At 44.3% G+C, this 13,666-nt stretch overlaps 5 protein-coding genes across 5 annotated transcripts in view; 1 reads left to right on the top strand and 4 right to left on the bottom strand.

The window, feature by feature from the left end:
* The window catches only part of LOC134741613 (eye-specific diacylglycerol kinase), a 329,906-nt gene that overhangs the window by 187,807 nt on the left and 128,433 nt on the right, over positions 1-13,666 (bottom strand). The window lies entirely within an intron of this gene.
* Positions 1,192-2,199, bottom strand: LOC134741809 (malate dehydrogenase-like). The gene has a single exon (XM_063674706.1). It carries the CDS (start codon positions 2,197-2,199, stop codon positions 1,192-1,194), a length of 1,008 nt encoding a protein of 335 aa, XP_063530776.1.
* Positions 2,410-3,597, top strand: LOC134741892 (malate dehydrogenase, mitochondrial-like). Its single transcript, XM_063674785.1, has one exon. The coding sequence runs from the start codon at positions 2,472-2,474 to the stop codon at positions 3,510-3,512; it is 1,041 nt and encodes a 346-aa protein (XP_063530855.1). The 5' UTR covers positions 2,410-2,471; the 3' UTR covers positions 3,513-3,597.
* Positions 5,342-6,499, bottom strand: LOC134741891 (malate dehydrogenase-like). The gene has a single exon (XM_063674784.1). It carries the CDS (start codon positions 6,402-6,404, stop codon positions 5,352-5,354), a length of 1,053 nt encoding a protein of 350 aa, XP_063530854.1. The 5' UTR covers positions 6,405-6,499; the 3' UTR covers positions 5,342-5,351.
* The window catches only part of LOC134741808 (uncharacterized), a 31,835-nt gene continuing 26,370 nt past the window's right edge, over positions 8,202-13,666 (bottom strand). Inside the window, exons 11-14 of the mRNA XM_063674705.1 lie at positions 13,431-13,576; positions 12,804-13,057; positions 10,215-10,379; positions 8,202-8,493 (exon numbers count right to left, since the gene is read on the bottom strand). Coding sequence (XP_063530775.1) covers positions 8,245-8,493; positions 10,215-10,379; positions 12,804-13,057; positions 13,431-13,576 — 814 coding nt within the window. The 3' untranslated portion in view covers positions 8,202-8,244. The remainder of the gene's footprint in view (positions 8,494-10,214; positions 10,380-12,803; positions 13,058-13,430; positions 13,577-13,666) is intronic.

The raw sequence follows: 13,666 nt of genomic DNA, 5'->3' as shown, positions 1-13,666 counted from the left end.
TTTTGTCACTTACATCAAGCATAGAGTAACTTATACTAGAGCGGTACTGTCATAGTAAATTTTGTAACCCCAGTAAATTCACTGCCATCTATCGACACACTTTAAAACTAAAAATGAAGATTTATTTTATTTATTTATGAATAAATGATTTTTTTTATTTGCATTAATTATTTTTATGATTATGACCCATGTTCTTTCACTGATAGGTATGCGTTAAAATTGTTAAATAACAAACGAAACCGTCCACGCCCTCTATACGAGAGTAGGCCAAAACTAGTGGCGCCATCTGATCGAGAATCAAATTTTCGTGATTTTCGAGGCACGTTTTTGCCTTACACTGTATCCATCTATTACGGAGTTATATCTATCTTTGCATCAAGTCTATGGGCTAGTATGGAAGTGCGCACATGTAGCGACGTGACTCCCGGGTGACTTTTGTCCGCGGGTTCGGTGACAAGCCCGCGACGAAACTGTCTCCTTCCCTATTGGTTTCAATGCAAGTGCGCGCACGGGCGACAAATAAGTCGCCAGTTGGCCAGAGGGCCTACCGCGAAGCACGTTCGACGTGTTGCCTCTCTGTCGCGCTAGTAAATTCGTATGTAAGTGTGCCAGGGAGGCAACACGTCGAACGTGGTTCGCGGTAGGCCCTCAGAAAGTCTCCCGCTTGTCGCGTCGCTACATGTGCGCACATTCATAGGCTTGATGTGAGAGACAAAATAGTTGCGGACACGAAAGTCGCTCTCGTGCGCGCATTACGAGCAACTTAGTCGCAAGGCGATATATTTGTCGTAAAGTGACAAATAAATCGCCTGCTGACTAAGTTGTTCGTGCGCCCATACCCTTAAAGGGGCCCACTGACTATCATTCCGCCGGACGATATCGGCCTGTCAGTTGTTCGGAACTGTCAAATTTTTGTTCTAACTGACAGGCCGATATCGTCCGGCGGACTGATAGTCAGTGGGGCCCCTTAACGTGTAAAGAATTAAAAAAAGGGGAATAGAACGCTATTATTGTTTCCGCAATAAACGGATATATAACTAGAAAAGTAGGTACAGTATAAAATAAATATGAAAAGCCTCACACACGCAATAATAAAAACGTTAGAACTAGCCGTTTGCCAAACGGCTAGTTTGGCAAACGGTTGTGCCAAAATCTTGAGTGATTATTAATTATTACGGACGTTGAAATTTATCAATCCACTTCTAATATTTTCTTCCCCATAGCGACATCTTTCCTCAATTGAGCCAGAGCTTCTTCTAGTATCTGACACTCGTATTCGGAGATATCGTCGGTATATCTCGTCATCTCTTTCACACCGTTCGAATCGATTTGCACTAAACCGGAAAAGTATGATGTTCCCAAGTCGTTGTTCTCGATGTAAGCGTGCACGTGCGCGTCCCGGCCGCCCAGCGCCGCCAGCGCCGCGCGCGCGAACACGTGCACGCCGTGCGCCACCGACACCGACGGCGACCTGCCGTGCTTCGCGAGCGTCACGATCTCATCGTACCTTCGTACTTGACTTACAAACTTCTGTATCTCCGTATCCGTCATATTCGTTCCCGGTCTGGCCTGCGAAACGAGAGGCACGGTGGTTTTATCGGAGTGCCCGCAGATGACGGGCACGAAGCAATCCTCGGGTGGCATGCCGTGGTGCGTCCCGAACAGCGTCTGGGCTCTGATCCAATCTATCGTAGTGACGCCGAACAGTTTCCTGCCGTCGAACGTGCCTACGTTTCTCATTAATTCCGCGGCCATCGGCACGAGCGAGTTGATCGGCTCGGCGACGACTCCCACGAATGGCATTTTAGGCAGTCTGCCGATCTCTGCCGATACCGTTTTTACGAATTCCGTGTTGGCGTCCAGACACGCTTTGTCGGACACGCCGGGAGTCTTGAGCGGGCCTCCGACTAAAAGTACCAAGTCGCTGCCGTCCAGCGCTCGCTTCATCGTCGCCTCTCCCACGTAGCCCTTCAGTGTGGAGTTGGCGGGAATGTGCGAGAGCTCTATGACGACCCCCGGCGCCGTCTCCCACGTGTCGTGGATCACCAGCCTGCTGACGGCGGGCTCGGTGCGCAACATCAGGCTGACGGCTTGCCCGATCTCGCTCGCGCCGCCCATCACGCACACTTGGAACGATCTCACGCTCGAATTAATAGTCCTCGGTGTTAAAATATTGGAAAATTTCCTTGTGACCAACATGGTGCGTAATATTCTCAAACAAATGTATTTGCATAAAAAAATGTAGAAAACTATAGTCTGTCTGCCTAGTGACAGATTTGTCAGTGAACTGGCGAAGCGTGCCAGTTGGTGAAACGAGAAACTACTAAAAAGTTTGACAATAATATAATTAATACGAATGAAGAAGAATGCATACGTCAACATTGACACGTTTCAACATTCACCCGGACAAATGTCAATACTCTGACTTTTTGTCAGTTTTTAAACAGTAAAGAAGAAAATGTAAATAAAAAATGTTTGCTCAAAAATGTATTTTTCGGCTTTTGAAACAGCGTCAGTGTAGACATGTACTACGAGTGCGAAATGTTCACATTTCCGTGATCGGCGCCGGGAACGACGTAGGATTGAACTTGGGATTGTTGTTGAAAACTAACCAGAAGGTGACCAGGCTCCGACTGTACGATGACGACGACAAGATTTATGGAGTGGGTTGCGAACTGAACAACATTCCCGGAGGTCCGGCCGTGGAGTCGTTCGCCGGCGACCAGCAGCTGGCGCTCGCCCTGCGCGGCGCGGACGTGGTCGCGCTGGTCGCCCGCACGCCGCAAAAAATCGCCACCACGCCGCACCAAATGATCATCGAGAACGCGCCCGCCATACAAAAAGTCTGTTATACCATTGCTAACCACAACCCTGAAGCTTTATTCGCTATTTCCACGGATCCTATAAACTGTATAGTGCCTTTTGCGAGCGCTCTTCTGTCGATGTACAATTGTTACAATCCTTTCAAAGTGTTCGGCATAACGCACATCGACACGGCGAGATCTCGCGCGTTTGCCGGCAAGATGCTGGACGTGGATCCCAAAATAATAAGAGTTCCCGTCGTCGGCGGTCATTCTGATAAAACTATAGTGCCTTTATTTTCCAATTTAGAACCCTCCTGTTATTCTATTAGTTCCGAACAGGCCGATATGCTGACGCGGTTCGTGAGGACGGCCGATAAAGACGTTATACTTAATAAACAAGGCACCGAATCGGCCACATTGGCTATGGCGTGGTCGATCCATGAGTTTATCGACTCAATAGTAGACGCAATAAACGGGAAAGAAGTAATAGTGAATACGTACAGCCCGAACTTGATGTTTGGGACGCGATATTTCTCTGGCCCCGTGAAGGTGGGCGCCGACGGGATCGTGGAGTCGCTCTGTGACTACCACATGAACGACTTCGAGCGGGAGCTCCTGAGAGAGGCGCTGCCCCTCATACACGAGGATGTTTCAAAAGGCGAAGAATACGCCGGTGTTGTCAAAACTTTAGGTCGTTATTATACTTGACCCTCGAGAAATTGCAACGTGATTTACACGAAGTTGAGTTCCTTTTATATTTTGTCGTATTTTATAATAATGTTTTTGGTTTTCTAATAGCACTTATTTTTTCAAGAGTACAAGCCTCTTTTTATCATTTGTTTTATTTTATTTCAGGTTACCCTTTAACGTTTATATTTACCTAATAGGTATTTTAGTTTGCTCATAGTGTCATTTTTTTTCTGACAAATGGTTAAGTCAGAAGTGGTTAAGTGCATGATTATTAGGTATCTACCTACAGAATTTGGCATATATTGTTACCTATTTATTTTGTCATAGTTTAAATATTTAATTGGCACCTATTTCCTGTTTATGTGATTGCCTTTTATAGGAGGTAGTTAGGTAGGTTGTACCATACATAGGTATAACTATTCAGGTTTGATGACTAACAGGTTATTTATTATCACACTAGCACGGCACCTGATGCAGCGGTGTGCAAGCAAGACAGCTCAGATAGACATGCGTAACGGTGTTACGCTCACACACCGTCACCGCATCCGGTTGCGGCGCCAGTGTGAAAACCGCAAATGAAAACTACTGCTACTACTGAGCGGCCGGCAAACGGCCGCCAATCTGCTGTCGCGGGGCGAGGTAATTCGAGTCGGGGCGGGGCGGGGCGTGGCTGTTCTGTATGATAATATATAGATAGATACTACACTCCCCGCGTAGACTAAAAAGTAAAACTCACCCGTCGCTACATTCGCTACCCACTCAGCGGGTGCACGGAGCGGGCGCACGCACGCGGGTGCCGTTGTAGGTAAAATCCGTCGCACTCGTCCGCGCCAGTTAGCGTTGTTCATACTCATCATCATCATCATTCTAGCCTTCAGTCGCCCACTGCTGAGCATAGGCCTCTCTTCATGTACGCCACTTATCCCGGTCCTGGGCTAGTCTCATCCAAAAGTGCCCCGCGTTTTTTCGAACGTCATCCACCCAACGAGCCAACGGACGCCAGGCGTTTCTTTCATCCGAAAGCGGCCACCAATCCGTCAACATTTTGGTCCACCTGCCATCACTGCTTGGCAACATGTCCCGCCCAACTCCATTTAAGCTTGGTAATGACGTCTCCCACATCTCGCACCTTGGTGCGGCGTCGGATCTCGACATTCCTCACTCGGTCTTAAAGTTTGATGCCGAGCATGGCGCGCTCCATGGCTCTCTGTGCTACTCGTATTTTATGCACAGCCTCCTTAGTGAGCGTCCATGTCACGGCACCGTATGTCATGGTGGGCAGGAAACATTGATTAAAGAGGCGAGGCTAGATTGTGGAACGTTATCAGATGTAAGTACTTATGTCCGCTAGTCTGTTGAATGCTGCCCATGCCCAACCCAGCTGGATTCTCCTGCTCATACTATTTTTCGTTAACTTAACGTGCAACCACGCTAGCTAGCGGACACCCTCATTAATCGTAGCCGATCGGACACCTGCCTAAAAGTAACTTAGTCAAATAAAATATTTTTTAAGCGAATAATTTTATTCAAATAGGATTAATTGGCAGACGTATTCTAATTGGGTACATTACAAATGAATACTAATCACCTATTGAAAGCTGTCCTCTACTTTCAGAAGTTTCTGGCAAATTATTGTTAATACAAAACACGACAGTTTTAGCTTCAATTAATAATAATTTGGGGCATTTTCTATGAAAAGGGACCTTATTGTCGATAGCGCTTACGCCGCACAGCGTCGCGCGGCATTGTATTTATATGGAGCATCGTTTATAATGGCGTAAGCGCCATCGACAATAAGGTCCCTTTTTATAGAAAATATCACATTTGGTGACAAACCAGAATGATAGTGTTCATCTCTTAAGTTAATTTGTGACAAATTTCTTTGTAGTATGATTCAGCGTCATCTACGTCATACGCTAGTTCTTCTATTGATTCATTCAAATATGTTTGTTCTATGTTACTTATGACTTTAAAGTCCACTATTTCGGATATACCGTCTTTTTGAATTTTTACAGGACTCGCAAAAAATTTGGTCTTATATGCGTCATTGGCCACCAACGCGATTTGTGCGTCTGGGGTGCCGCTTAGGGCGTTGAGGATGGCCGAGACCGTCTGCACGCCCGCGAAAGCGGTCAGCTGGCTAGTTTGATACGAGCCACTCTGCAGCATTCCGTTCCCCGACTCCCTTACAAACTCTATGACATTTGCGGCTCCTTTGGGGTCGATATTGACCCAAGGCCGGACATGCGATACTAGTGGAACTGATGTGCTAGCGGAATGTCCGCAGATAACTGGCACGTGGATATCTTTAAATAGCTCCGGTATATCATAAAGCTGGTGTAGACGAGCTTGGGCTCTCATAGAATCGACGCTCGTAACACCCAACACTTTATTTTTGTTATAAGCTTCTTCGGTTTCCATGATTCTGCTGATAAGCGGGATCGTGTAGTTGACGGGCTCGGTGAGATCTACGACGAAGGCGTCGGGACATAGTCTACAAAGTTCTTGTATAGGATGGATGAGGAGATCCGCGTTCACTTTAAATAAGTCATAGTCCGTCTGACCGGGTTTTCTGAGTTCACCGCACGCTAGACACACTATATCAGCGTTGTGCAGCGCAGCTCCGACGTGTCCCGCCCGTCCCTCCGCGATCGACCCACTAGGGATATGAGATAGATCCAGCCCTACGCCATATGTATACTTTGGTCGATCGTATAACACTATCCGACCCACGAGAGGATGATTCTTGAGCAGCAGGGAAAGGCTTTGAGCGACTGGATTTAATCCTATGATGGTGACTTGAAACTTGCCCTTTTTCCCAGGTTCCTTTGGTCGAATTTCGGGTTTTGTGTGGAGAAACATACGTCTGGCGTGACCCCGACGTATCAGGGATATGGTCAGACGGAACATGACTAATACCAATTATATAAACATGCCACTTGATTAATTTATCAATTTATTGCATTTTGTCGGTCACTTATTGACGTGACAGTTTCGTGGACGTGACATTCTGTAAATCCGACAGATCTAATCTGCCAGCATTCGTAGAATACTCAAGTTGACTAGAAAAAGTAAGAGAAGTCATAGAGTATATTACATAAGATAAGTCTGCAAATCATGGAGATTATATAAAGGAGCCAAATCTTTATGTATGAAAAGTGTCCATCATAAAACAGTAATTAGGCGGCGCCACCATACATCGAAATACTACCAAAAACAACCTACGTAAATTGGACGGGTTATTTGTTGCCTTATATGGTTCATGTTATACTCATGTCCCAGAGCCTAACTAGCGCCACCGGAGAGATTAGGAACTATTATTTAAAGCTGAAAGCGGTCACTTTTGCAACAATTCTGCCATAAGAGATTGGCATCCTTTTCTATACCATCCATAGTGGAAATGTTATTTTAAACTTCAAACATCTATCAAATTAGGACGTTGTGACACTTCCAGCGCGTGTGCTATCAAAATCAGCTGGCAGCAGCAGGGAAACTTTTGTCAGTCGTCAGGGGGCGCAAATTTGGTGACTGCCCCGGGCGCCATATCCTCTAGCTACGCCCCTGGAAGTGTCGTTTCGGTTTTCAATTTTGCAGTAAACAAGAATCATTTGGTTCCCAAAAGATTACAACTCAATTCACCATATCTTGTACGAGGGGCTGAAATGATTAAAAATCAAAGATTCATTTAAAAAAATGGATAAAATACCTTCCGAGTTTTCTTATCTTTTCGGTGAAAACAGGGTCGCATTAATTTTTTTTTATCGCTAATTGTACTTATATTTTGTATTTTGCCCTCAAAATAATATTATAGCAAACTCTAACTGATTTAAGGGTTTTGCCATAAGATGCGTTCAGAATAGTGCTATCTAAAAGTGTCAAAACTTGATTTAAAAAAAAAATGGAGTTACGAGGTATGCGACTTTAGCCGACGCTATGTCTTATAGTTTGTTGCATTTAAGTAGCTGCATACCTGCATACGCACTGCAATTATTCATTCATAAAGTGGCCGTGTGTTAAGCGTCTGGCTGGCTGGGCGGCGGCGTATGTGTATGGTAGTCATGTCGCCTTATGTCACTTCCTCGATTCAAATAAGCGTCCACTCATTAGTGCTGATCTGCTGATATCAGTAGGTAGAAGTTCAGGTAGGTACTATTAATAACGATACTAGAACTACGTAACAACGTTTATTTACATATTTACATGTTTTAATATGGCCCTGTTTCACCACGCTGCCTGACATTGACAATTCCTGGACATTGCCGGTCCAACTAGTTATGTTATGTCACTTATGTCGTTACTTACCGACTCAGAAATGTGCAGGATTGAAATGTGGAGGAATTGTCGGTGTCAATAGTCAAAATATTAAAACTGAATTGGGACTTATCCGTCATCGTGACATTTCTTTTGGTTTTATGCTAAGTTTTATGAATAAGAGAGTTAATCGCGTCGCGTGCACAATACTTTTATTCATCGTCATCATCATCATGTCAGCCGATAGACGTCCACTGCTGGACATAGGCCTCCCCAGAGGCTCGCCAGCGCCACTCCGACCGATCCTTTTATTTTTTGGCAGGAACTAAGTCTGCCTGTGACCACGATTGTCACGTTCAAAACTTCAGGCGAAATAATAAAACTAAGTGCACGCGTTTAGGTCCCGATTCAGTTTTATAATTTTATGTGAAAATTGTGTTAGTTTAAAATTTTAAATCAACATGCCAATAGTGAAGTTTGTGAGATAGGTGGCCCTCAACTATGTCAAAAGGCCGTTAACAGTGAACGCGGGTAGGTGGGGCACCGTCCTCCTGAATTCGTCGACCTCGCAGCAGAAGCTGTAGCCGAGGTCGATGCGGTCGGGCTGCCAGCCGATCCAGCTGAAGGCGTCGTTGTCGCGGCAGCGGTCCGTACAGAACGTCAGGGCGCGCACCTCGTCTTCTGAGTACCAGGGGTTGTTGATGCTGACGAACGCGGTGCCCAGGCGGCTAGATTCATCGTAGATCACCTAAAATGAGAATTTTCGTCTGAGATTGCTGTTTAACTGGTGGAGGGGTACCGCGGACATCGAAATTCAAACGTATACTATAGCAATCAATGACCTTTCATTAATAATAGACGCGTGAGTCGCGTGACGACTTCCGGTTCGAGCGCCATCTTGATAGTTAGCATCGTGATTAATTACTTTGTTTTTTGCTTATTAATATTGTTTAAAGTGTAATATCGATAGCTTATTATACAGTAAACTAATGTGGTAGTGTGCAGTGAATGGAGAATTAATTTTGAAGCGCGTTTAACCACCATCTTGGAGTCAACGGCCGGTAGTCCACGTGCTTCTTGTAAAGTCTAGCTATCGATTTACAAGAGCTAACAAATCACCGTACACTGTCTTGTACAACCGTACAATTTTTGTCGTTTGTAAACCTCTCAATACCTTGATACTGGCGAAATAGTCCCACTGGGCTGAAGCCATAATTTTAAAAGAAGAAGAAGAAGAGTCGCGTGACGTTCATAGTTGACAAAACTAAAATGCAGGCAATATTTTGTAGATGATTGTGACAATCTTGACACATTGGCGTCAGCCGTACGACTTACTCAATATAGGTTTCGGAACCTACATTTGATGGCTCACGATCGAGCGCCTGGTGCCATATCTTCCTCCCTTTACTTACATCCATGATACTGTACTAGCTTTTGCCAGCGACTTCGTCTGCGTGGAATTAGAGACAGCAGCTAAAGTAAGTGTAGCGCCTGGATAAAGTTTAATGGCAATCATTCAATTTGAGCATATGCTTAATTGCTTAATTCAATTAACAGGCATTTCATTAATTAACTCAATTCCCCCCCGTTTCACCCTCTTTAGTGATGATTTCCAACATAAAAACTATCCTCAATTTAAGGAGTTAAATTAAATAATTTCACGGTTTAGATTACTTTATTCGTGAAATTATTTAATGTTAGTATGACATACAACACTTTAAAATTCGATTATCCTAGCTCCTCCTTACCCGGGACTCAAACTATCTCTATGCCAAATTTCAACTAACACACAGACAGACAGACTTTCGCATTTATAATATTAGTATGGATTAATTAGAAATGTTATATTACAGTCACAAAATTGTACGGCGACATTAGAAACCTTTAAATTGTTAATCTTTTTCGTGGTATCTATATGTAGGAAGGTTACGACCTGTGGCTACGACTAAACGAAATTGTAGCCTTTTCATAGGTAGCTGCGTGATTCCTCGACTCGGTTGTAGTCGCTAGTTTGTAGGCCTGACAGGTAGATGTCGTGCAGCACGTTGTTGCGTCATGCCCGAGTAAATGGCGGTGTTGTTTATTAATCATTACCTTGTAGAAGTAGAGCGGCACGGGTATCTGCGGATTGTTGTTGGCATCGTGATGCAGGTAGATGTCGTGCAGCACGTTGTTGCGTCATGCCCGAGTAAATGGCGGTGTTGTTTATTAATCATTACCTTGTAGAAGTAGAGCGGCACGGGTATCTGCGGATTGTTGTTGGCATCGTGATGCAGGTAGATGTCGTGCAGCACGTTGTTGCGTCATGCCCGTGTAAATGGCGGTGTTGTTTATTAATCATTACCTTGTAGAAGTAGAGCGGCACGGGTATCTGTGGATTGTTGTTGGCATCGTGATGCAGGTAGATGTCGTGCAGCACGTTGTTGCGTCATGCCCGAGTAAATGGCGATGTTGTTTATTAATCATTACCTTGTAGAAGTAGAGCGGCACGGGTATCTGCGGATTGTTGTTGGCATCGTGATGCAGGTAGATGTCGTGCAGCACGTTGTTGCCATCGCGCAGCTGCGTCACGCCCCACGTGCCCGTGTAAATGAGTGTGTTGTAGCCAGCGACACCGATGCGAGCACGAGCGTTCTTGCAACGTATAGGGTATTTTTTTTTTAAGAAACAGTATTAATGACTTACGTCTCTATTTCCTAATAAGTAGTATGTATATTAATAATTATTATGTATTTAACATTTATTTACATACAAGATATATACAGTGGTACTACGTAAACGAAATTAATAACTAGCTTAAATCTAAAATAGGCCCTTGAGGCATTGTACCAAGTATGCTGGCGGCATTTCCCCGCTGTATCGCAATGCTGATACGTTGTGCGAGAAAGCCGCCAGCTCTTCGGTCACCAGTTACGTCAACCATTCGCGATTTCTGCAAACAACTTATGCGCGCTGGGACCCCATGGACCTAGAGTTTCGACTCCAAATGGAACGAAATGATAGGGTAGGGTGGTCTAAGACTGCGCACTTAAGGTTTGAGACGTGATAAAATAAAAACAAACGGTATAATTAAAGTCAACTTTTGTTATTTTCTTCCCGAATAACAAGACAACATAATTTTAAACTCTATTAGTAAATGAGATCAACCAATCTTGATATATTAGAGCATAATTGGAAAACGAGAAATGCGCATTCTTACACTACCCGCGTTGTAAGAATGCGCAGCAGGATGTGTAAGATTGCGCGGGTGGTGTAAGAATGCGCGATACCTAAGGAAACGCGGTAGCATATCCAGCCAAGTTTAATTATTTACATAAGTCACAAGCAAAGGCGGCAGCACCCGTGTGCGCTGTGTATTGATCATGCCACCATTCATTACAAGCGATACACGTGATCCAGTCTTCAGTAATTGGATCTTTATAGATTTCGCCACATCACGGGCATGCCCAAGAGGGTCAACATCATTTACAACAACATAGTTTGTATAAATTGTAGATTGCTCTTTGGCTTCAGCAAAATTAGCCTCGTGTTTTCTCGTTCGGTTACAGAACTAGCCAAGAAATCAGCTTCAGTGAATACCTCAGGATTACAAGGTGATATTCCTAAAGGTTTAAAACTTTCAGCAGCGCATGCGGGGTTTGCAGCTTTGGGATAAGCTGGAGTGAAGATTTTAAACATTTGGAATATTTATAGTTTTTCCTGGGTTATTTCTGAGCCATTTTTCACATTCGTGTGGAAATGGATGTGTAAGACTGCGCGCGCATTTTTACACATTCGTACCATGCGCATTCTTACACATTCCTCCATTTTCACTAAAACATACTGGTAACGCCACCTATGCAAAATGACGTGAACTAGCGACGGCCGTTCAAACGCGCCATCGCATACGCGATCCAAATTCAAGATCTCATATTTTAATTTACCTAGGTCTTATTAGTGACAATACATTTAAATTGAAGAAAAATAAGATCAAAATGTGATAAAAACTTCAAACTTAACCTAGAGTATCTTATTTTCACAGTAAACTAAATTGATTCCGGGAGCAGTAACAGGTGCTATTACACTTCAAAACAGCACTGAAGTTAGCCACGAACTTCACTTTGTATTTAAGTTATGACGTATGCGCATTCTTATCGACCGCGCAGTCTTAGACCACCCTACCCTACTCTCTACCGAGGCTCTTATATTTATTACGTTTTAAAATTTCGGCGCTTTCCGCCGCTCCGCCCGCTTTTACATTAGTCCGTTGGAGGTGGGACGGTGCCAGTGTGTCTACGCAGGTAGCATCCCACACCAACATCCGTCCCAAGCTCCAAGGAACCAAGGACATCCCATCGGGCCTCTTGCCATCATCTCTGATAATGCCAGTCGGCTCTAGAAGAGCGGGTACATTGATGGTGGCAAGAGACCGACGGATTATGTCATTAAGCGACATTTCCTAATTGTATGTACCTCTACTGTATAGTTTCAAATTAAAGCAAGGACTGGTAATTGTATAGTATTTGTACACTCCACGTATACTCTGTTTAATCGTTATACTTTGTTGATTAAAACCCATAAAAATGGTAAAATTGTTATACAATCCCAATGATTTGGGACATTGGTGGCCTTAATTAAAGATGTGCCTCGAAGCTACTACTATACTAACTGATCCTTGATCCTTCCGGCCGATTTCGACCATGGCGACCACTTCGACTCCTAGTAACTAGGAGCTAACTGTTACAGTTAGCACGGCGCTCGTGCGCCCGAATATGGCTGATGTAGCCGATCTTCGAGGCGAACCCCCGTGCACAATGGGAGCACGTGAGAACACCAGCCACATAATGGTAATGAATGGAAGCAGGCTGGCGTGCTTTCAACTATACTAACTATACCATCAAACAAACACAGGTATCGTCTCTCTTTCTTTTACAAGAGTTGCTTAAAATACATAGTACTGTTATATACTTAATTACTATTAATTACATGTATAATATAAGTATGTACTATTATTAAGTATAAACATATATTTGAAGTGGACTGTACGTAGGTATGTATGATGAAAGTGATGTAGCTAACCTGCTCCAGCCAATTCCAATTGCCAGCATTGAACGGTTGCCACTGCGGAGCGGCGTTGATGAACCAAAACGTGGCTCGCTGGCCGGTGGCGAACACGTAGTCGGACTTGGCCGCCAAGTGTCCGCGCGCCAGGAACTGCGTGGACGTGACGTACTTGTCGGCCTGGGCTTGCCCAACCGCATTAGCTATGGCGATCTTCTGCTGGACCTGAGTGTAGGCGGTGTTTACTGTCACACCGGGGAACCAGCTGCCAGCTGCAAGTATGAGTACAAATTCTCAAATTAAACGTCACATCTGAGGCACAAGCCTCCGGTCACGCACGAGAGGGATTGTGCTGATGTCACTGGTATTGAATTTCACAAATTGTAATTTCTTCGCACAAGTATGCAGACGTCTTCACGATCTTTACTCAAAAGCTAGTGAGAAATACCAAATTAACTTCAGATGTCCTCTTCGAGCATCCGAAAACTCATGAAAGAAATGGCTTGGGGAATTTGGAAGTCAGGCTTGTACCAGAGTGTGTGTCGCGATGCAGCATCAGCAAAGTCAAAGGAGGAAATATCTTAATATTATTCGATTTTATATTTCACTATGACAATTAAATAGATAATGTAACTTAGTTCTCACCTAGCCAACTTGGGCGGTCGACGCCAGTTTGGTGGACGGCATTGGCAGGAGTCTGCTCGTACACAACGTACAGAACCTCCAGGCGGTTTTGGTCGAAGCAAGACACGTACAGGGGATACAACCACCCGTCAACAATGAAACCCACCCTGTAAATTATATTTTAACTTAATTCAAGTAAATTAGAATACATACTAGAGGTAATACTGTCATATAAGCGGAGCAGAGATATATATATT

This window comes from Cydia strobilella, chromosome 5 (genome assembly GCF_947568885.1).
Source record: "Cydia strobilella chromosome 5, ilCydStro3.1, whole genome shotgun sequence".
Taxonomy (NCBI): Eukaryota; Metazoa; Arthropoda; class Insecta; order Lepidoptera; family Tortricidae; genus Cydia; species Cydia strobilella.
The sequence above is the reverse complement of the archived record's forward strand: the minus strand, read 5'-3'. Positions and strand labels throughout refer to the sequence as shown.